This window comes from Mauremys reevesii, linkage group 9 (genome assembly GCF_016161935.1).
Source record: "Mauremys reevesii isolate NIE-2019 linkage group 9, ASM1616193v1, whole genome shotgun sequence".
NCBI classification, from domain to species: Eukaryota; Metazoa; Chordata; order Testudines; family Geoemydidae; genus Mauremys; species Mauremys reevesii.
Window position 1 is genome coordinate 66,030,955 of NC_052631.1, and position 21,298 is coordinate 66,052,252.

The 21,298-nt window shown below is 50.3% G+C and overlaps 1 protein-coding gene across 6 annotated transcripts in view; it reads left to right on the plus strand.

Annotated features, from left to right (window-relative positions):
• The window catches only part of SYTL4 (synaptotagmin like 4), a 37,445-nt gene extending 16,191 nt beyond the window's left edge, over nucleotides 1-21,254 (plus strand). For 5 of the 6 annotated variants that reach the window (XM_039489411.1, XM_039489412.1, XM_039489410.1 and 2 more), the window contains exons 2-17: nucleotides 3,986-4,167; nucleotides 4,439-4,654; nucleotides 5,421-5,530; nucleotides 5,818-5,932; nucleotides 7,740-7,853; nucleotides 8,649-8,778; nucleotides 8,889-8,979; nucleotides 9,277-9,380; nucleotides 10,102-10,188; nucleotides 10,920-11,098; nucleotides 11,389-11,491; nucleotides 13,030-13,191; nucleotides 14,366-14,471; nucleotides 15,616-15,715; nucleotides 19,472-19,680; nucleotides 20,024-21,254. In XM_039489411.1, the coding sequence (XP_039345345.1) occupies nucleotides 4,058-4,167; nucleotides 4,439-4,654; nucleotides 5,421-5,530; nucleotides 5,818-5,932; nucleotides 7,740-7,853; nucleotides 8,649-8,778; nucleotides 8,889-8,979; nucleotides 9,277-9,380; nucleotides 10,102-10,188; nucleotides 10,920-11,098; nucleotides 11,389-11,491; nucleotides 13,030-13,191; nucleotides 14,366-14,471; nucleotides 15,616-15,715; nucleotides 19,472-19,680; nucleotides 20,024-20,166 (2,079 nt within the window). In that variant the 5' untranslated portion in view covers nucleotides 3,986-4,057 and the 3' untranslated portion in view covers nucleotides 20,167-21,254. Of the gene's footprint in view, nucleotides 1-3,985; nucleotides 4,168-4,438; nucleotides 4,655-5,420; nucleotides 5,531-5,817; nucleotides 5,933-7,739; nucleotides 7,854-8,648; nucleotides 8,779-8,888; nucleotides 8,980-9,276; nucleotides 9,381-10,101; nucleotides 10,189-10,919; nucleotides 11,099-11,388; nucleotides 11,492-13,029; nucleotides 13,192-14,365; nucleotides 14,472-15,615; nucleotides 15,716-19,471; nucleotides 19,681-20,023 lie in introns of those variants that run through there. The other variant, XM_039489414.1, reaches the window with a different exon arrangement.
• The last annotated feature ends 44 nt before the right edge of the window (nucleotides 21,255-21,298 follow it).

Below are 21,298 nucleotides of genomic sequence, written 5' to 3' on the forward strand. Positions count from 1 at the left end.
CAGGCTGCACTGGGATTGCACGGCTCTTGGCTCTTTGGAGGTGGAAGTGGGTGGGTACTTCCGGGTCTGAGTCTTGCTCTGGCACTGTCCTGGAGGGTGCATTGGTTCCCTTGTCCTCAGCCCCTCCCCACTTCACTAAAGAAGCAAAGCCTGGGGAGTTGGAAGTATAGTGATCAGAGAACGTAGGAGGAGGTGAGTCTCCCTTGGGAGGCCAGTTCACTCCGTCAGAAACAAGAGGTTACTCAACCTGTTCAGCTTCATTCTTTCTCTTCATGGTCACTTGGGTACAAGAGGACATTGCACAGGGAGAGGGGAAATTGGGGCTGACCTCCTTGCATGTAGCTCCTGGGCTAATATTTTTGCATCTGCAAACAGCCTCCAGTGTCCTGGGTCCTTCTCCTAGTCTGAGTGTGGACACTCCATCTTCAAGTGGTGACCCTTCCCTGCTCTAACCCCTGGGTTGTAGAGGCCCTTGCAATGAGTGTCAGGGTGTTTACTGGAATGGCTGCTTTCAGGGGGGACCTACAGGAACAAAAGCACCTTCTGGAGTGGCTGCACTAAAGAGAGAGCTTGTTGAACTTCTCAGAAGAAATGTCTCAACTTTCATCTGTCTGGATGCATGACTGAGAACTTAAAAGTTAGTTTGAGAAAAGACCTGTCCAGTCCATCTAAGTATTGCGTCCAAAATGGGTACTCCTGAATACAGAACTAAAAGGGAAGATGCTTGTCCCTCTGCAGACCTGCGTTATGATGCCTAAGCATTCATTTGGCTGGTAATTTAGAAAAGCCAGTTCTAAACCAAAAGAATCTCAGCAACTTTCCCTTCTTCTCTCAGCCTGATTGGTGCACCAACTACCTTAGAAGCAGCTCACTGTTGATTTTCTTCTTCAGGCCTAGAACTCTAGATACCCATCTAGACAGATCCCATTTGTGAGGAAAAGTGCTACAGGGGAGTTGAAAGGGGAGAGAATAAATGAGGGCATCACCAAAGCCTACTGATGGTGGGATGGTTGAGGATATTGTGTCTTCCAGATGTTCGCCCAGGCCCAGTGAACCCTTCTTTCCCAGAAAGTTATGCTACAGAAAATGTGGAAATGGCCAATACAGCTGTGATTCTAGAGAATACAGAAATGTGATTCAAATCTGCATCCTGCTTCTTAGCTAAAATCCCTGTAGCTGATACAGACTCAGCAGAATGTATCAGGAGCATGGAGCTTCAGGAATGGGGAGAGCTAGGAATAGCCCACCATAACTGATTACTCTCGTTATAGTTAGTATGGCAACACGCATTTTTTCACGTTCTCCGTGTATATAGCAGCAAAGAATCCTGTGGCACCTTATAGACTACCAGACTAACACGGCTACCCCTCTGATCCGTGTATATATATCTTCCTGCTGTATTTTCCACTGCATGCATCCAATGAAGTAGGTTTTAGCCCATGAAAGCTTATGCGCAAATAAATTTGTTAGTCTCTAAGGTGCCACAAGTACTCCTATTTCTACGGCTAAGAGTCTGAGGCATATATTCTGGGTAGGGCTTGATAATGGTGACTGAGTAGGAAGTGAATTGGTGTATATAAGCATGTTAACTGGGTGCTGGCAGAGAGACTGTGTCATTACTTTGCTTGTTCCTGGATGGTCTATCTAAGTGCCAATCACTGTATCCAGACAAGACTTGTAACCAACTTACTGCAAGTCGTGAAGTAAGAAATGCATCTTACTCCTTGACATGGGGCTGAGGGACTGTTTCAGAGAGGCTCTGAATAAAGTACTGGTGGTGACTTCAATTAGCCCACTAATGTTCCCCATTGCTTTTGTTCTTATTGCTGTTCTTTTCTCCATTCCTTTGGAACCCAGATGCTACCTTCTTGCATGTTTGTAGAACACGGCCATTTAAAGGAACATGGGCAGTTTAAAATTCACGTTACCTTTCTTAGCAACCTAAATAAAGGACATCTTGGGTTATTAAAAATGTAGTGGTAACGGTTTTTCATGTCGTTCTGCTTGAACAATGATATGCTGCTCAGTTTCACTCTCCAGTTCTCACATGGATTAGCACAGTACTGTAAACCAGAGGGTGATGCTTTTTAAACACTCCAGGCGGTATTTCTAATCTTCTCAGAATCTTGTGAAAATACTTTTTTTTAATGACGAAAAAACAATGGGGCCAAATCCCTTGGCTTTTTGTCTTTAACATTGCACCCATCACAATGGGAATGGTGTGCCTTTTTTTTAAACCCCAAATCTCGCTTAAATAGACTGAAAATTGGACTAAGGAACCGCAAAGATGAGTTGCTTAGTAGAGGTGGCTCTTTAACTAAAGGTCAAGCAAAACCTGGAAAGTACACCTCTACCTCGATATAACGCTGTCCTCGGGAGCCAAAAAATCTTACCGCATTATATCTAACTTGATTTGATCCGCCGGAGCCCGCAACCCCGCCCCCCCGGAGCTCAGCTTTACTGCGTTATATCCGAATTCATGTTATATCGAGTGGCGTTATATTGGGGTAGAGGTGTACCCTAAAGAGGCGGTTTACAAGATGGGGTTATTTGTACAGAGTTGATATTTGGTGCAGATTTTTTCTCTATATAAACAAGTTTAGAAGTTTGTCACACCGGGTACAGTAAATTCCAATATGCGACTTTTTTGCTTAGTGTCTTCAGTTTGAAAATAGCACAGGGGTTAATATATGGCTGTCTTGATCTGTGCTCTCTTGAGTTAATTCATAGGCAAATCCTAAGGCCTGGGTTGGCGTTCTTTTGTATTTAAAAAATAACAAAACCAAAACAAACAAACAAACCCCAACACATTTGAGCTAGAACTCAATGAGATTCTCAACCTCCTTTTGGGAGTCCTGGCCTCCTGCTCCTAGGGAGTCCCTGATTCCCACTGTCCTGAGAAGTCACAGCACATCTGTAGCCATTACAATGAGTGTGATGTCATCTAGGAGGCAGGAAGGTCACTCGGGCAGCATCAAGGGAGTGTGAATTTCCTGCTGGCAGTAGGGGCAAATTCATCACTGGAGATAGCTGGGGTCCAGACCAGGAAATGAACCTGCAAGGCTCTGGGTGAACAAGGTAGGGGTAGTGCTGCTTTTGACAGCAGCATATGCTTGCTGTTGTGTGCTTCAGAGCCCTGAGGAGCCTGTTCCTGAGATGGGAGAGGGACACTTTTTTTGAAGGCTCTTGTGTGGTGTATCTGACCCCGGTGTGCTGAGCTGGGACCTGGGAAAGTGACCTAGATATGGTCCAAGCTCTATAGAAATACTACAAGCAACTGCTCATGGCAGCTTAGCGATGGGCCTGATCTCTTTGCTCTCCTGCCTCTTCTGGGCTCCGAGGGAAGCCTCGTAGGCCAGATCCTACATCCTGTAGTTCCAGGGTCCTTGCAGTAGCCTGCCTTACTTGGGGTGGGGGAGATCTGCAGCTCACAAGGCCTTGCTGTGCCTGGACACTTGGGCCTGTGTCAGTAGGGGAGGTGCAACGCTGTAACTCTGAACTCCAATCCATCCTGTTTTGTTCTTTTTCACACACACACACACACACACACACCCATTCCAGGCTGGGTCTGTCTGCAAGTGCTGGATGCAGGCAGGAAACTCCAGGTGTGATGGTGGAACAACTCAGCCACTGGATGTTCCCATGGGGGCTCATTAAGGCCACATGCAGGGGGCTAAGAGCTTCTAAAACACTGAACTCTCTGAACAGGCTGTGTAATTTAGTGCTGGGAGGGCAGCAGAGGCTGCATGCTCTTAGGCTGGGCACAGGAATGAAGCTGATCATGCTTTAGTGACTAATGCAGGGACTTGCCACAGCCTTGCTGTGAGGTGGGACCAACAAAGTGCAGTGAGGCAGAGTAGATACAGGGGCAGTTGATGGCCACCTGGAGTTATCAATGAGTTATTGCCTCATGCAAGTGCACAGGGGCTTAGAAGAACCCAGGAGTGTTGCACTTGATTGTACTAACTTGCTAACTTGCCTCCAGCTCTGAGGAATCCAGCTGCTCCAGCTCGGAGGAATCCTTTCAGGAAAAGGCAGGCGATTCCTGGGATAAGCCATGTCAGAGGCTGTGGACCTGTCTTTCCTGTCGGAGGCAGAGAGGGATATGATCCTGCAAGTCCTGCAGCGAGATGAAGAGCTCCGCAAGGCTGAGGAGAGAAGGGTCAGGTGAGAGCCTGGGTAGGGGAGAGAGTTTTTTTTCCTTCAAAGTCTTCAGCTGCAGTCTGCTTCCTTGATGGCTGGTAGAGTTTTGCCTGGGTGGGGATGGACATGGGTCTTGTAGTTAGCTGCCCTACTGGTATTGTGTTCTGCCCCTCCTGGTTGGGGAGGTAAATGGTGGCTGCCCAGACATCACTGCCCTGTCCTGACTTGCTCTAAGAGGCAGCATCGACGCAGGGCTCGGTGTGGTTGACTGCTCCTGGGTTTTGCATCTGAACAGGCGGCTGAAGAATGAGCTGCTGGAGATCCGGCGCAAAGGGGCCAAGCGGGGCAGTCAGCGCTACAGCGAGAGGACGTGTGCCCGGTGCCAGCAGAGCTTGGGCCGGGTGAGCCCCAAGGCCAACACTTGTCGTGGCTGCAACCACCTGGTGTGTCGGGACTGCCGCTCCTACAGCATCAACAGCACCTGGCGCTGTAAAGTCTGCACCAAGGAAGCGTGAGTGTTACCCTGGGGAGAGTTCAGGCTGAGTGTCTCTCTCTGCCCAGACCGTGCCTGCCTTCCTTATCCTCCCTGTCGCCAGGCTTGCAACCTGGATGCCATCCTGCTCTTCTCTTCCCCTGCTCCCACACACAGTAAGGCTCTTTCAAAGACCTCACGGCTTACTCCGACATCTGTAAAACCCATCCGTCCTTCTCTATTGCTGCTGATTGTTGTCCTGGTTATCTCCTGCCACAGCTGTTCCACTCTCCACCTACCCTGGAGTCCAGCCTTTCTTCTTCCCTCCCAGTCTGTTCCAAGCACTTCTGCAATGAGTCTTCCCCTCCAACGCCCCTCGTCCCATTCTCTTTCTGCACCAAGCTGGCAATAGGCAAGCTTTCGGTGGTGAAAAACAGACCCCTCTCACCTCTCCTGCCCTGCCTTACCTGTGTCCCTTGTCTCTCGCCCACTTGTAGCTCTGCAGCATCTCTCCTGCTGCTGCTCACACCGGGAGAGCTTTCTGCTGCCTGTGCACCAGGCATCCTGTGTCTGTTCCTTGCTGACAGTGTATGCAGGCCTTTTTGGGACTGCATGCCCAGGGCTAGCCTGGCAGCCCTTTGGGGCTGAGATCTTGTCTTTCTATGCATCTGCATCCTAAAATTGCCATGCTCATCTGTATTCCTCCAACAGTGTTTCCTCCTGCAGGGTGGTAGAGTAAAGGAAGCAGAGAACACTGACCTTACACAGGGTGAGAATGACCTCTCACCGCCTCTTTCCCCTGCAGAGAGCTGAAGAAGACAACCGGTGACTGGTTCTATGACCAAAGAATCAATCGCTTTGCAAACAGGCTGGGGAGCGACATAGTGAGAATGTCCCTTCGGCGCAAACCTCCAGGTAGGAACAGCCAAGCTCTGGGTGGGGAGGGGCCCTATCCTAAAAAACCACCTCTGGGATGCAGCCTAGTTGGCGGCCTCCATGTGGAGAGACCATGGACACAGGCCCCATTTCACCGCAGGGGGCCCTCCAGGTTGGATGGAGGCACTTGTTTTCTTGCTCACGGCGATGTCAGAGTTAGCACTTTGATGGGGAAATAAGATGCCTGAGGTCTCTGCAGGCTGCCCCTCCTGGGCTGCTCTCCTGCCATCTTGGTTGCCTTGGCATTGTTTTTTATTTTCTTCCAGCCAACAAAAGGGAGACAGTGGGGCAAACCCTTCTCCAGCAGGCACAGTCGAACGATCCAAAAGACTCCCCCATGGCAAAGCAGAAGAATCCCCAGGAGCGACAGAAGGCGCCCAGGTGAGTCTTGAGTCCATCCTGCAGGTGTCCGCTATTGGAGCCTCTGCAGAAAGAGGGAACTAGTTCCCACCTTCACTGCATTCACCTCAGATTTCTCAGGGAAGCAATGACCTGAAATCCATGTGCATGGGGCAGAGCAATGGGCTTTGAGAAGATGTTTTCTCTAATGGGAAGAGGGCTGGTAGCTGTAGAGGGCATAGACCAGCATTTCTCAAATGCGGCCATGTCAGCTTCCAAACCATGGGTGGAGATTGGGGCCGGGGGCAAAGCAGTGCCCAGCTGTTCCCCTGAATAGCTGGTACCAAAGGCAGTGAGCTGTGCTGCCTTGGTGTATGTGCTGGTGCCACCAGCAGGGATCAGTGCCCTGCACCGTGCAACTTCCTCAAGCACATCTGGAGACACACGAGGTCAGAGCGTGCAGTGCTGGAGGCAGCTGTGGCTTTTGGTCCCCGGGGCACTCCTTTAGGCAGCTCCCCCATTCCTGCCAGGCCACCCAGCTTTCCCCGGGGCAGGCTCTCACTGAAGAGCTGTGGGAGGCAGGGACAGAGAAACAGGTTTGTTAGAGTGCCCATCAGCAAGAGTTGGTGGCTGCACTCTGAGGTAACCAAAAAATTTGTTGTGAGAACCCCTGGCACAGACTGAGTCTTGCTGTCGGATGCGACAGCAGATGACTGTGGATCTCTAGGCCTTGGCAAATAGATTGGGGAAGATTCCTTCCTCAGTTGCCCTCCCAGCTGTGGGGCAGGGGACCTGGGCTGTCTGTCACTCCCAGTTTCCCTCGCACAGACAGTCAGATACTACGCCTGATGGGCGTATTAGAAAATCACTTCAAGGTGTGATGTAAGACTGGCCAAGAACCATGAATTGCAGAAGGGCTAAACCAGTGCTGTTGCTCTTGCCCTGTTCCTTCAGCCAGAAGGCCCCCAGCATGATACCCTCCCCTTGTTGGTGAGATGCTTTGGTGCTTGTCGGTGGCACTTGATCAGCTGGCTGTGCTTGTGTCCCATGGGCTTTGTGTGATATTCTGCCTCTTGTATCGTTTCATATGGTCAACCATGTCCTCCTGTTGCCTGCGGTGGGAATGATACTATCCCTCGGCCACGGGGCGCTGAGCTGGAATCTGTTGTCCCAAAAGAGGAACCACGGGAGCTGGATGTTATCCCAGCCCATTATGCTTTCTGGCACATAAATGACTAACATGGCTACCTCTCTGATATCTGGCACCAAAGTGGCTTATCTGGGTGATGGCATGAAAATGTAAATTAGGGTGGCTGTCCGGTAATGCCTCTTAGGCTTATGGAGACCGTATACAGCTAAAATAGACCAGACCTTTTTAAAGTTCCCTCAGCTTGTTGATGCTCCTTTCCAGGCCCCTTCCTGATGCTGTTAGATGAGGAGGATTTGCTGTTGTGTAACCCAACCCTCCAGTGGAGTTTTCCAGAGAGCTGCAACAGGTCTCCAAGCCGATCCAGCTCTCCCATGATCAGTGTGGTGGTGGTCTGATGCAGGTCTAATCTGATCAAACCTTTCTCTTATTGATCTACAAATCCACCATGTGGCTCTGCTTATCTTAAACCCATCTCCTGCCCTTATAAATAAAATGGCTGCGTTCAGGGGCTGGTATCTTCCTCTAGGCCCTGTGCAGCAAAAATCAAAGTGCTGCCAGTTGCCCCAAAGGCCCATATTGCCATACAGCATAGTGGCTGACACCCTGGATCTCCCTGTCTCTCAGGAGGGGTGGGGCCTCCTGCACTGCAGTCTGGAACTGCCTTTCCTACCATAGGGACAGATCTGTTCTTTTTCCCAGCATGCCTCCTGAAGCCTTGGACCCCCGAGATGGGAAGAGTGATACCGAGTCCATGGAGAACATGAGTCTGGATGGGTATAGACCCAATGCCGCTGGCACAGGTGTCAGCTCCAGGTTAGAGATTGATTCCTATGCCCCGAAACTGTCAACAGGAGCTGTCAGATGCTTGGCTCTTCCCACTTCCTGTGTTGCTGTCTTCTCCCTGCCTCCCCCTCTCCCCCCTGCCTTAAGTAAATGGTTCAAAGGGCAGATGGAGGGTCCTTTAAAGATTTGGAGTAGGAGGAAAAGGGCACGCTTTAGGGATGCTTCTGAAGGTGAGCTGGGATCCCACTTCCCAGGAATGCTTAGCTGAGACACTAATGGGGAGATGTCTCCCTAACCCTGTTCGAGATGCTGCTCCCCTCCCCTTCCAACAGGTACAGCTGTCTCCCAAACCCTGGTCCCTTTAGAGCCCATTGCTGCTCCGGTCCGTGTGCTGAACAGGCTGGTGCTCAGCTGCCTGTAAAGTCCTGATACGCCCAGGAGGCCTGGAGCCACGAGAGGAACTGGGAGCAGTGCTGCTGCAGCCTAAACAGTAGATAACTCTGAGCTGGCTGTGATGCAGGCAGAATGGCAAGTGCAAAATGCAGTGCTAGGGGAAAACTGTGTTTAAATCTTACACTGGGTAGGCAGGATTCCACCATGTCTTCCCCTGCTCATTCCTTTAGCACATGGTGCTGGTAGATGGAGATGCTCTAATGTCACTCAGAAGGCTGTTCCGATGCTTGTTGAGAAAGTCAAGATATTGGCTGATAAGCGAGCTAGCTCTGGTTGCTAGGCAGTACCCCCTCCCCCCCCCCCCCAAAAAAAAAAAAGAGCTCTCATGCTGGATGGGTACAGAGCTAGTCTGACTTTTTCCTTTGTCTGCAGGAGAAACTCCCTGGATAAAACTGTCACTTTCCAAGAGGGGAAGCAAAGGCCTGGTTCTGTGGGCTCCAACGTATCCACCTTGCCCATCCCCACCCGCTCCAGAGACACTACTCCCGCTGGCTCAGAAAGTGTATGTGTCCGCTACCACCGCTGCAGTGATCGGGTTCTCCTGCCCTGTGAGGTTGGGGGTTATACACAGTCTAGTTCCCCCTCTCTGAGCAGCCTGTTTTCCCTTCATAGGAGGCTCGTGTGGGGAGCCATGGTGCAGCGTCCGCAGATGAGAATGAAACCATATTCAAGAAGAATCCCAGGAGAACCCTGAGGCCTGCAGGTGAGTTGCCGCCTGGGGACCCTGGCAGCTGTGCTCTGGGAAACAAAGCGCAGGGCTGAGTCTGGATACCTTGATTCTGTTCCTGCCTCTGCTGCTGACCTGTTGAGCGACCTTGGGCAAGTCACTTCACCCCGCCTCAGTTCCTCCGCCCTCAAAAAGGGAATAGCGAAGCTTCCCCACTTCTGTAACACACCTTGACCAGTGGATGAGCGAGCACTAGATACGCCCGTAACAGCGTGCTAGCACTGCACTAACAGCTGGGATTGGAGGCATCTCACCTTCCTGTCTCTGACACAGACTACACCAAGTCAGTGATTGATCTACGCCCGGAGGAGCTGGGAAGTGAAAGCGGCTCCATGGGAGACAGAAGCAAGTCGGTCCCAGGTCTCAAAACTGAAGTGGTGAGAGCCTATTAAGCTGCATTGAATCAACTTGTTTGCTTAACAGAGGGAGGCTTCTCCTTCACCCCACCTTTCTCTGAGGCCTGTGGGATTGAGGGGGAGTTGCTCTCCACCCGGTCTCCTTCCATTTCAGTTCAGCTGCAGACTACCATGCTGTTATCTAAACTCCCAGTGAAGCTCAGACCCTATTGCACATCTGCGGGTCTCCAGCCTCACATCTTGTCTGAATGAGCTCTCCGGGGCTGTGGGGGAGGAACTTAGTCAGGTCACTGCTCTCCTCTGTGCTGGCCTGCCTGCTCAGGGCATCTTCCCCTGGTCCAAGGCGAGTACACCTGATGGGACTGGGTGTTGGGCAAGAAGCCTTCGGGTATGTCTACACAGCAAATAGCACCCCGCAGCAGCGAATCTCAGAGCCTGGCTTAACTCACTCGGGCTTGCAGTGTGGGGCTACAGATGGCCGTTTAGAGATTGAGGGTTGGTCCAGAGCCCGGGCACTCAGACCCTCCCCGCTTTCCGGGTTTCACCAGACCGAGCCTGAACATCTACATGGCTATCTTCAGCCCTGCAGCGGGAGCCTGAGTCATTGACCCAGGCTCTGGGACTCACTGCCGTGTAGATGTACCCGTAGTGGCTGGGGCTGCTTCCCTGGCAGGGTTGCTGCCAGAGGGTCTAGCTGCCTTGATTTTCCGGCTGGTATGGATGGCCATATCCCTTGTTGCAGGATGAGGAAGAGGAAGACATTGACAACCTGGTGGAGATCCATCGCCGGAGGACGGCCAGAAGCAGCATGCGCAGCGGCACCTCTTCGGTGAGTCATAGACTCATAGAATGTTAGGGTTGGAAGGGACCTCAGGAGATCATCTAGTCCAGCCCCCTGCTCAAAGCAGGACCAACCCCAACTAAATCATCCCAGCCAGGGCTTTGTCAAGCCTGGCCTTAAAAACCTCTCAGGATGGAGATTCCACCAGTTCCCTAGGTAACCCATTCCAGTGCTTCACCACCCTCCTAGTGAAATAGTTTTTCCTAATATCCAACCTAGACCTCCCCCACTGCAACTTGAGACCATTACTCCTTGTTCTGTCATCTGCCACCACTGAGAACAGCCGAGCTCCATCCTCTTTGGAACCCCCACTTCAGGTAGTTGAAGGCTACTATCAAATCCCCCCCCTCCGGCTTTGCCACCAGAGTCCCTCTGGCTCTGCTGCCACTCCCTGCCCCCCCCGCTCCGGGACTGCAGGAAGAAATGCTTGAGTGAGGATTGGGGTTAGGAAGCAGGGAGGCAGCACTGTTTCGTGGTTAGAGCACAGGGTTAGCTAGGTACTGTGCCAAGCTCTGCCTTGGACTTTCAGCTTGAGCTTCTCTCTCTGATAGAGCTCACAAGAGGGTGTGAAAGGTGCTGAGTACTTACCACAGCAAACTGGTTGGGGGAAGGGGACTCCAGTCCAGTGGTCAGGAGGGCAAACATGGGGGGAGGCATTGGAAATACGCCCCTAGTGCGCAGAGAACTAGCATAAATCTTACCAGGATCACGACTTTCAGAGCACGCTGGGGAGCATGGTCAGCATTTACAGCGAGGCTGGTGACTTCGGCAATGTCTGTGTCACGGGAGAGATCGCCTTCTCTCTGAGCTACGAGCACAAGACTCAGACCCTGTTCATCCACGTGAAGGAGTGTCGCCAGCTGGCCTATGCCGACGAGGCCAAGAAGCGCTCCAACCCGTGAGTGCTGAGCAAGCTTCCTCTGGCCCGGGATATGGGCATGGGGCTGGGTGAATGGGGAGTTGCCTGCCACAGGTGCTGACCTTACTGCGGAGTGGGGGGAGGGTTGGACTTGTCCTGCACTACATGCTGCCATACTGATTAGGCAAGCTCCTGTGCTAGGAGTCTGAGATGGGCAGCTGCCATCCAGGAACGGAGGTGTGGCAGGCGGTGGGCAGAGAGCAGGAGTACGTGCTAGATCTGGGGAGATGCCCGTGAAATGGGTGACACTGCCTGCTTGCCTACTCCAGATATGTGAAGACGTACCTCCTGCCTGATAAATCCCGGCAAGGCAAACGCAAGACAACCATCAAACGCAACAGTGTCAACCCACTGTACAATGAGCTGCTCAAGGTGAGCTCTGGGGCAGGGGTTACTGGCTGTCTCCTGCCCACCCCAAAGAGAGCTCCATCACAAGCTCAGTTGGGGAGGCAGATGCTTGGCCCAAATCATAAGAACCAGGGCAGGGAAGCTTCACCACCAGATGTACCTTGCTTCATCCTTTTGCTTCACTGATGGAGTGAAAATAGCCCCTTCCTTCTTGGACCTCAGCTGGGGCTGCTGGGAGGGAGAGAAATACTGATTTCCCATGGAGACCAGAGTCAGAGCTCTGAAAATCCTGCAGGAGGCTCCCAGCACTGGGGCAGGGACCAAGATAACTGACAGTCTCTGTGCAGGGCTGTCTTGCTGACGTCACTGCATTTTTTTTGTAGCCCTGTTGCCGTGGTGACTTGGCCAGGCATAGCTAAAGCCCTGAACTGTGTGTCGGGTTGCCGTGACCTCCCTGCAGATACATCACTCTCCTGCTCTGCTTGCTTCGCCTAGCATCCTGCCACCATCACCGGAGGGTGGGCGTTTTCCTGTTCAGAGCACCCTTCCCATCTCTGAAATGTTGCTTTCTGTGGCCCTTCCCGGCCGCAGCAATGTCACCAGAGGGCAGTACAGTCACTTGAGCAGGGAGCCAGCTAAATCCAAGCTGTGTGGATCCAGCAGGGGGAATGCTGCCAGATGCATCCTTCACTTACTGGCTTCTGCTGCGGAGTTTGTGCTGCAGCCAATATAAGTAAATGCCAGGGCAGCCCCCCCTCCCCTACCATAAATGCAGGGAGCACAAAGGACAGAGCAATTAAAGCTTTGGAATCCAGAAAGCTCCAGTGGTTTCTGGAGCCTCCTGTTTCAGTAACCTTCATCCCCAAATCTGTGAGCAATTCCACTGTGCCTGCCCAAGGCCAGGCCTGTGCTCAGAGATGGACTGAGCAGAACTCTCTGCTTCCCAGCCTCCAGACCTCTACCCTAAAAGTGCTTCCCACTCCCCCAGGAGTCCAGGGCTGCCCAGTGCAGAGAGTCCCTAGAATGGGTGTGTGCAGGCCCAGCTCCTCTGTGGGTCTTGGATTAGTCACACAGCAAGTGAACACACCTAAAGCTGCTGGAGCAAAGCAGGTAGTGATGTGTCCAGCCCACTTGCATGTGTGCACGTACCTTAGTCCCTCATGTTGGAGACTTGCTGAGGCTCAAGTTTTCAGTATAAAAATCCTCTAAGCTCCTGGGGCTGTTTCCCAGAATCTACCCTCCCTTTTCTGTGGGCAGCTTTTGGAGTCCCTGCTGTGGACCCAGAGTACATGCCTCCTCTGTGTGGCTAGACTCCTGGAGTGCAGCTGGGCAGCCATTGCCTGGTACCTTCCTCACAGTGGGTGAAACCCTGAAGAGAAAAGGCGTATGTGACAATAGTCAAACACACCAGTTAGGCTCTCAGGAGGGAGTGGGAGGACTTCAGTCTCCCTAGGAGCGCTGAGGGGCATCTCCTCCTTATAGTGAAAGTTTCAGGTATGGTCCTAACTGCTCTGGGAAGCCACCACTGGCTCACCTGGCTCTGTGGTCTCGTCTCTTCACAGTACGAGATCAGCAAGTCCCTCCTGCTCACAAGAACCTTGCAGTTCTCAGTCTGGCACCATGATCGCTTTGGCCGAAACACCTTCTTGGGGGAGGTGGAGATCCCGATGGATTCCTGGAACTTTGAGAGCCAGCTGGAAGAGCGTCTCCCCCTGCATGGCAAGGTATGGCCTCTGTAGCTCTTGCATCTGACCTACCCTAGGAATCTACCACAGCTCCTCCCAGTAAGGACGGTGGCTCTGGAGCAGATGTGAACTTCCCCCGACCAGTGCTCTTCACTAGTCTGGCCAGTGCCTTTTATTGTGGGAGATGCTCTCTTTCCTCTAACATAATGACACAGGTCCCTCACAGGGTATGTCTGTGTTTGCACTGGGGGTGATTCCCAGCTTGCATAGATGTACATGTGCTAGTTCCGCTCAAGAGAGCGCTTGAAAAAAGCAGTGTAGCTGGAGTGACACAGATGGCCGTACGAGCTAGACACATGAGTATGTACGCAGGGGGTCTTAGCACTCTGGGCCATCAGTCTGTATATAGAAGTGAACATTAGCAGGCAGTCCGCTTCCTAGAAGGGTGATGGACACCTGGTTATTTTATAAAGTAAGACACTTGCCACATAAACCTTCAGAGAACTGGACTTACTGAACAAGTCAATCAATATGTCCATAGTCATATAAAGTCCTTCTCACTGAGTCTGGCTTTCTGGGTCTGCTTAGGTACACCTGCCTTATGTGACAACAGGGGAGTCCATGAACATTCATAAGGTGGTGTAGATTCCTGCTGCTGCAGGGTGCCAACACTCTGGCATCATCTCTTCTGCTGGGACGGTCCGAGACTGTTTTCTCCCATGGACCTCGAGGACCTGATCCAAATCCTGTTGCAGGCCAGTGAGTGCCATTAGTAAGGCACTGTGGAACAGCTGCCGTCATGGCAAACTCGTGTTTGCACAAGCAGTAGAGGTGGCTGAGCTTCCAGCTGTCTGGGATTCTGCATGAGTCCAATTCTTCTTGATATCTGGGAGGCGTTTGAGAGAGCTCGACCCTGAGAATGTTTGTCTGAGTGGCAGCACCTTCAGTAAGGCCATGTCTACACACCAGCTTGCACTGGTTATCGATATAAGAAACCTATCTATAGTTAAACAAAAGAAGTGTCTATGTGGGGTTTGCACCAGTTAGATGTCTGTCTTTTATGATCAATCTGGTAAAAATCATTTTGAGTCCCCACACATCTGCACTGATTTAATTAAACTGGTTTTTAAAAGAACAAACCCTTTGAACTGGGGCACATTAGAGTATAGACAAGGCTGCAGTGGTAATAATTTAAGATTTACCCATTTTTCAGGCTGGTGCTGACTCTGCTGGCTCCCAGCAGTACAGAGGAGAGTTGGTTGTTTCCATGAAGTACATCCCATCTTCCAAACACCCAGGGGCGGGTAATGGAAAAAAGGGTGAGTGTCTGAGCTGCTGCAGAACCTCAGCTCATAAGGTAATATGTGAAAACAAATCCAGATGCTAATCCACACTGGCGTGGAGTATGTAATCCCAGTCTCCAAACATCCAGAGCTCACCCGGGAACGGGAACTGCATGTTTTCAGGAAGAAGCTAATCCATTAATGGACCAAGCAGCTGTAATATTTTAACCTTCAACTCTGAAATGTGACTCTGATCCATGGTTATTTCAGCAGTGCTACTAGCTAGGCTTTCCTGCTATGCAGATTCATAGTAATGGGCTTCTATTGCAGTAAAGCTTTGATGCAAGCTAGAGCAGGGTTCCTGGAACTCTTCTGAGCGGAGAGCTGCACTGGCAATCTGCATCTGGTTTGCTTCTGGAGCAGATCAGCTGCCCTTGTCTTACGTTGTGGGACAGTTCTCCCAAGATCCAGGACCCAGCTTGAATCGGGCCAGGCAATTCAGGGGCAGATAAAACACAGCATGCTGGGACCTGTCCATCTATTACAGATGAGGATGTCTGGGGCCAGCCTCTCTGAGATTCAGTGAGCCAGCAGTTCTATTTATTTGTATCACCTTGGTGCCTAAAAGCCACAGTTGTGGACCAGGCCCGCATTGTACTAGGTGTTGTACAAACACACAACAAAACTCTCCCTGCCCCGAGGAGTTGACAATGTAAGTATAAGTCAAGGAACAACAGATGGATACAGATAACTGGGAGCACAAGGAGTCCACATAACAGCCAGTGGTCCTTGCAGACTAGCAGCCTTAACTCTGTCAGGTTTTCTGTAGGCATCACGGCAAAGGAGCGTTTTTAAGGTAGGTTTTGAAGGAGGACAATGAAGTAGCTTTGCAGATGTTTACAGAGAGCGCCTCCCAAGCATGAGGGGCAGCATGGGAGAATGCACTTAAGGGCTTGTCTGCAAATTTAACAAGTGAGCGATGGAAGCTGGCAGCATGGGCCAGCTGCAGGTGAGGATTGATGGCTCAATAGTGAATGAGAGCTTGACCGTGAAGAGTCTCGCAAGCGAAGACAAGCGGCTTATGTTTGATGCCAGTGGAGGGATGCAAAGAGGGGTCACGTCCCATGATTGGAGAGAAGCTGTGACTGAAAACATGGATGATTCAGACTTTCTCTTCCAGGCAAACGGGAGGAAGGAGGCGAACTCCAGGTCTGGATCAAAGAGGCCAAGAACCTCATGGCTGCCAAATCTGGAGGGACCTCTGACAGCTTTGTCAAGGGGTGAGTGTGTTGGAACCATGCCAGTTACAGCGTAGATGGATGGCACCTACAGACCCTGGATAATGCTTTGCAGTGGAGTGACCCAGGGGCCTGGGAATGAATGGGCCTCTCTGTCCCCAACCCTCTCCCAGCTGCCTGGTGTTGGGACGGGGGTTGAGGGTTGTGTGTTTATGCTGATGAGCTTGTGCTCCTGTTGTGGTGAAAGGTCCTAAATGCTGATGGGAGGGGTCTGGAGCAGCTCGCCCCTATGTGCTTCAGAAGTGCTGCGCATCCACAACTCAGCTGAAATCTGCAGTTTGTCGCCAAGAGAAGCACAGCGTAGTCCACAGACTTCCTCCCAGTGCCTGGCCACAGAGGGCTCCTCTATGAAGCAGCGAGAGGCGAGTTCCAGCTCATGGGCATGGATGGAAGTCACAAGCCAATATAACCACACAGACTTCCCAGGGGGGAGGAGGGAGCTATTAATTAGGATTCTCCATATGTAGTAAAGAGGAGAGGATGGAAGTTGATGAAGTGCAGGCAGGAACTGAAGAGAGAGAGTCCCATTCAATTACATCATGTGCAGGCAGACAACTAAAGACGGACAAATTCTATAAGTGCTTGTATACAAATGCTAGAAGTCTCAGTGCTAAGATGGGTGAACTGGAGCGCCTGGTATTTAAATGAAGCTATTGATATAAAATCACAGAAACTTGGTGGAATGATGACAGTCAGTGCGACACTAATAGGGTACAAAATATATAGAAATGACAGAATATGTTGTGCTGGTGGGGGAGTGGCACAATATGCAAAAGAAAGTGTAGAGTCAGATACTGCAGAACCCCGTTTATCTGATCTAATTGGGACCAAGGTCAGCTCGGATAATCAAAAATTTGGATAACTTGGAGAATGGGAAAGTGAAAGGCTGCAGCACCATCTAGCAGCCACAGAAGAGATCGCCTGCTGGTCTGTGTGTTAGTTGTTCATTTAATACAAAGAGCCAGTTAATGGATGGTTGAATAAATGGGGTTCTGCTGCATAGTAAAAATCTTAAATGAATCACTGTGTATCATAGAATGTTTATGGATAGAAATTCCATGCATGAATAAGAATATAGTAGTAGGAATGTACTACCGACCACCTGACCAGAATGTGAAATGCTCAGGGAGATTAGAGACACTATAACTATAAAAATAAATTAGCTCAATAATAATGGGGGATTTCAACTGTCCCCATACTGATTGGGAACACGTCACCAGAGGGTGGGATGCATTGATAAAGTTTCTAGACACCATTAATGACTGCTTCTTAGAGCAGCTAGTCCTGGAACTCACAAGGGGAGAGGCAATTCTTGCTTTAGCAATTCTTGCTTTAAGCAGAGCACAGGATCTGGTCCAAGGGGTGAATACAGTGGAACAATATAAATTTACCATCCTTGTTGGGGAGGAGGGGAAATACCATAAAGCCCATCACAGTAGCATTTAATTTAAGAAAGGGGAACTACACAGAAATGAAGCTAGCTAAACAGCAATTAGAAGGAAAAGTCACAACAGTGAAATACCTGCAAGCTGCATAGAAACTTTTTAAAACACTAAAATAGAGGCTCTAATTAAGCCACCATGACTAAACAGAGTAAAAGAAGCTGACAGAGGCAAGAAGGCATCGTATAATTAGTCAGGCCACAAAAGAATTTGAAGAGCAACTAGCAAAAGTCTTAAAAATGAATAACAAAATAAGTTCGTCAAAAGCAGGAAGCCTGCCAAACAATCGGTGGGGCCACTGGACACTCATGGTGCTAAAGCAGCACTCAAGGAAGACAAGGTCATTGTGGAGATACGAAATTAATTCTTTGCATTGGTCTTCACTGTAGAGGACATGAGGGATATTCCCACACCTGACCATTCTTTTTAGGTGACACATCTGAGGAACTGTCCCATGTTGAGGGGTCAGTAGAAGAGGTTTTGGAACAAATTGATACATTAAACAGTAATAAGTCACCAGGACCAGATGATATTCCCCCGAGTTCTGAAGGAACTCAAATATGAAATTGCAGAACTATGAACTGTGGTATGTAACCCATCACTTAAATCAGCTCTGACCAGATGATTGGAGGATAGCTTATGTGACACCAGTTTTTAAAAAAGGCTCCGTTGTTGACTAGGGGTGCTGGAACAATTTTTATAGTTGGGGGGAGGGTGCTGATGATGGAAACCATGTATTTGGGTTGTTACTTCAGTCCAGAGGGTGCAGCAGCACCTCTAGTTCCAGCACCACTGGAGGGGATCCTAGCAATTACAGGCTGGTAAGCTGCACTTCAGTACCGGGCAAATTGGTTGAAAACATAGTAAAGAACAGAATTATTAGACACACAGATGAACATGATTTGTTGGGAAAGAGTCAACACTGTTTGGCACAAATGAATTGCTAATAGATTTTACAAAATCTATTCGCATTCTTTGAGGGGGTCAACAAACATCTATACAAGGGTGATCAAGTGGACCTGGTGTACTTAGACTTTCAGAAAGCCTTTGACAAGGTCCCTCACCAAAGGCTCTTAAGCAAAGTAAGCTGTCCTGGGATCAGAGGGAAGGTCCTCTCATGAACTAGTAACTGGTTAAAAGACAGGAAACAAAGGGTAGGAATAAATGGTCAGTTTTCAAAAGTGGAGAGAGGTAAATAGCTGGGTCCTCCAGGGATCTGTCCGCAGGCAAGTGCTGGAAAAAGGGGTAAACAGTGAGATGGCAAAGTTTGCAGACCATACAAAATTACTCAAGTTAGTTTAGTCCAAAGCAGACTGTGAAGAGTTACAAAGAGATCTCGTAAAACTGGGTGAATGGGCAAGAAAATGGCAGGTGAAATTCAGTACTGATAAATGCAAAGTAATGCTTGTCAGAAAACATCCTAACTATACATACAAAATGATGGTGTTGAGATTAGCTGATACCACTCAAGAAAGATCTTGGAGTCATTGTGGATAGTTCTCTGAAAACATCTGCTCAATCTGCAGCGGCAGTCAAACAAAAGCTAACAATATTTATATTAGAAATAGAAAAGGTACAGAGCTGGGCAACAAACATGAGGTCTATAAAATCATGAATGATGTGGAGAAAGTGATTAATGAAATTAATAGACTAGCAGGTTTAAAGCCAGGAGATGTGAAGGCCAAAAGTATAACTGGATTCAAAAAATAATTAGATATGTTCATAGAAGATAGGTCCGTCAGTGGCTCTTAGCCAAGATTGTTAGGGATGCAAACCCATGCTCTGGGTGTCAGAAGGTCTCTGAATGCCAGATGCTGGGACTGGATGCCAGTGGGTGGATCACTTGATGATTGCCCTGTTCTGTTCATTCTGTTTGAAGCACCTGGCATTGGCTACTGTTGGAAGATAGGATACTGGGCTACATGGACCCTTGGTCTGACCCATTATGGATATTCTTATGTTCACACTCCAGAACTGACTCCCATGTGTTGGAGCTGCACTGAAGTCACACAGCCTCTTCCCTAGGGTCACTGAACTACTATTGGATGCAAATTACTTGGCCAAATGCAAAGCTGTCCCTTCGGCACTGGGTGTATTGGCTGTAGTTTGGGGCCCTATCCCCACTTGTTTGGGTCCTCTACAGCTCTAGAGAAGAGCTGATCCCTGCCTTGGTGGGCCCACTGTCTGAAATCCCCTAGCCTGTTACCAATCTCCTGAGCCATCATGGTCTCTTCTGCTCAGGTGGGGGGTGCACTGTGAGGGGGAGTTGCTAACTATATATGGGCCTCTCCCACAGCTACCTGCTGCCGCTCCGAAACAAGGCCACCAAGAGGAAGACTCCTGTGATGAAGAAGACCCTGAATCCTCACTACAACCACACCTTTGTCTACAATGGCGTCAGCCCAGAGGACCTGCAGCACATCTGTCTGGAGCTAACTGTCTGGGACCGCGAGCCTTTGTCCAGCAATGACTTCCTGGGAGGAGTCAGGCTGGGAGTTGGGAATGGTGAGGTGCCCCCTGGTCTCAGTTGTTGGGTGGGGCTGTCCCTGCTTTCCTGGGGGGTGTAGCAGAGTGTAATGGGTGGGCTGGGTCACCCAAATTCTCTTCCTCCCAATCCCAGCTTTGCCTTGGAGAACCCCATTCCCCATCCAGTGAAGCTGAATGCCTAATTAGGAAGATGAAATCCCTTGGGCACCATGCTCACATTCAGCAGTCCCCGTCATTACCTACCGCTGCTCCGTTTCCTAGCACCCCTTCTGTGCAGCTGGAGGCTGCTCTTGTGTGCCCAGGGCTTGGGAACGGGGCTGTGCACTGCAGTAACTCACCTCTGTCGCTCCCCTTCTCTCAGGTATGAGTAAGGACCAGGTGGTGGACTGGATGGACTCCACGGGAGAGGAGGTGAGCCTGTGGCAGAAGATGCTCCAGTTCCCAGGCTCCTGGGCAGAAGGAACACTACAGCTCCGCTCCACCATGGCCAAGCCAGGAGCATAGCCATAGCCTGGGCGCTGGGCCTGAAACCAGCTTTAGCAAGGCAGCACCAGGCGGAGGCAACAGAGCCAAAACCACGGCACCAGCAAGGACCACATGTAGGATCTAAGGGAGTGGGAGCAGGCCCTGGCTTTCGCCTGTGTAGTAGTAAAGCTAATTGTGTCTTCAGCAGGCTCAGCCTAACAGCCTGTTCTTGGCAGCAACTTATTTTATGTAAAGGGTTTTTGTCTCCTAACTTGGCTGGAATTGAATTCCATAGGGTCTCCCCCCTTGCAGGGGCTAAGTGCTTTTAAAACTTTCTTAGTTTCTTCACCTCTCCCATGTAGTTTGTTTGATTGCCCCACCTACAGCTTCCACTGTTGTCTCCCCTTCTCTGTCCTCCTGGGATGGTGCAGATAGAATCAGACTGTACAAACTAGAGGCTGCATGAGCCTAAGCAATCAGTATTTGGTATGTAGAGCGTGAGAATACCCAGTGCTGTTGAGACACAGGCTGGTGTGGGGAGGGGGAAACAAGCCCCAGCCTGTTCCAGGACTGTGCTTTGATCAGGCTATGGTGTTTGTGTCACTGGCAAAGGGGAAAGCAGCTCAGAGAGCTCTGTGCTGATCTCCCCTGGGGGAGGTGGCTCTGAAACAAACATCCACATGCTGTCTCCTCCTGAGAGCAGGCATGCTATTGATCTGAGCTGGTAGCTGGGTATGGGTCATGCCGGAGCTGCAGGACTCCGCAGGGGCGGTGGTCTATTTCCCCTTATGCTGTGGGTTCTTAGTCCTTACTGTTGCTTCTGCGCCCCCTCCACCCACCAAGCCCTCCCCTCCGCCCAGCATGCCCACTCCAGCTATTTTACACAGATTTATTCGTTTAAAATACAAAATGTTGTGGGGGTCAAAAACAGTGCCCAGCAAGAGGGCAACAGCCCCTCTTGGAGGAAAGAAAAGGCAAATTTTAGGGTATGAGTTAAAATCCACATCAAGCAACTGTCTGGGAGGGCAGTCTTTGTACTGGCAGATGCACTGTAATGCCTGCTTGGTTACTGTGTCAAGGCTCACCACAAAGGGCCATCTGTTTTAATAAAGGTTTTCTTGCTGCTGCCGGTGGTGTCAGGACTAGTCATTCAGAGGGGTTGGCGGGGGTG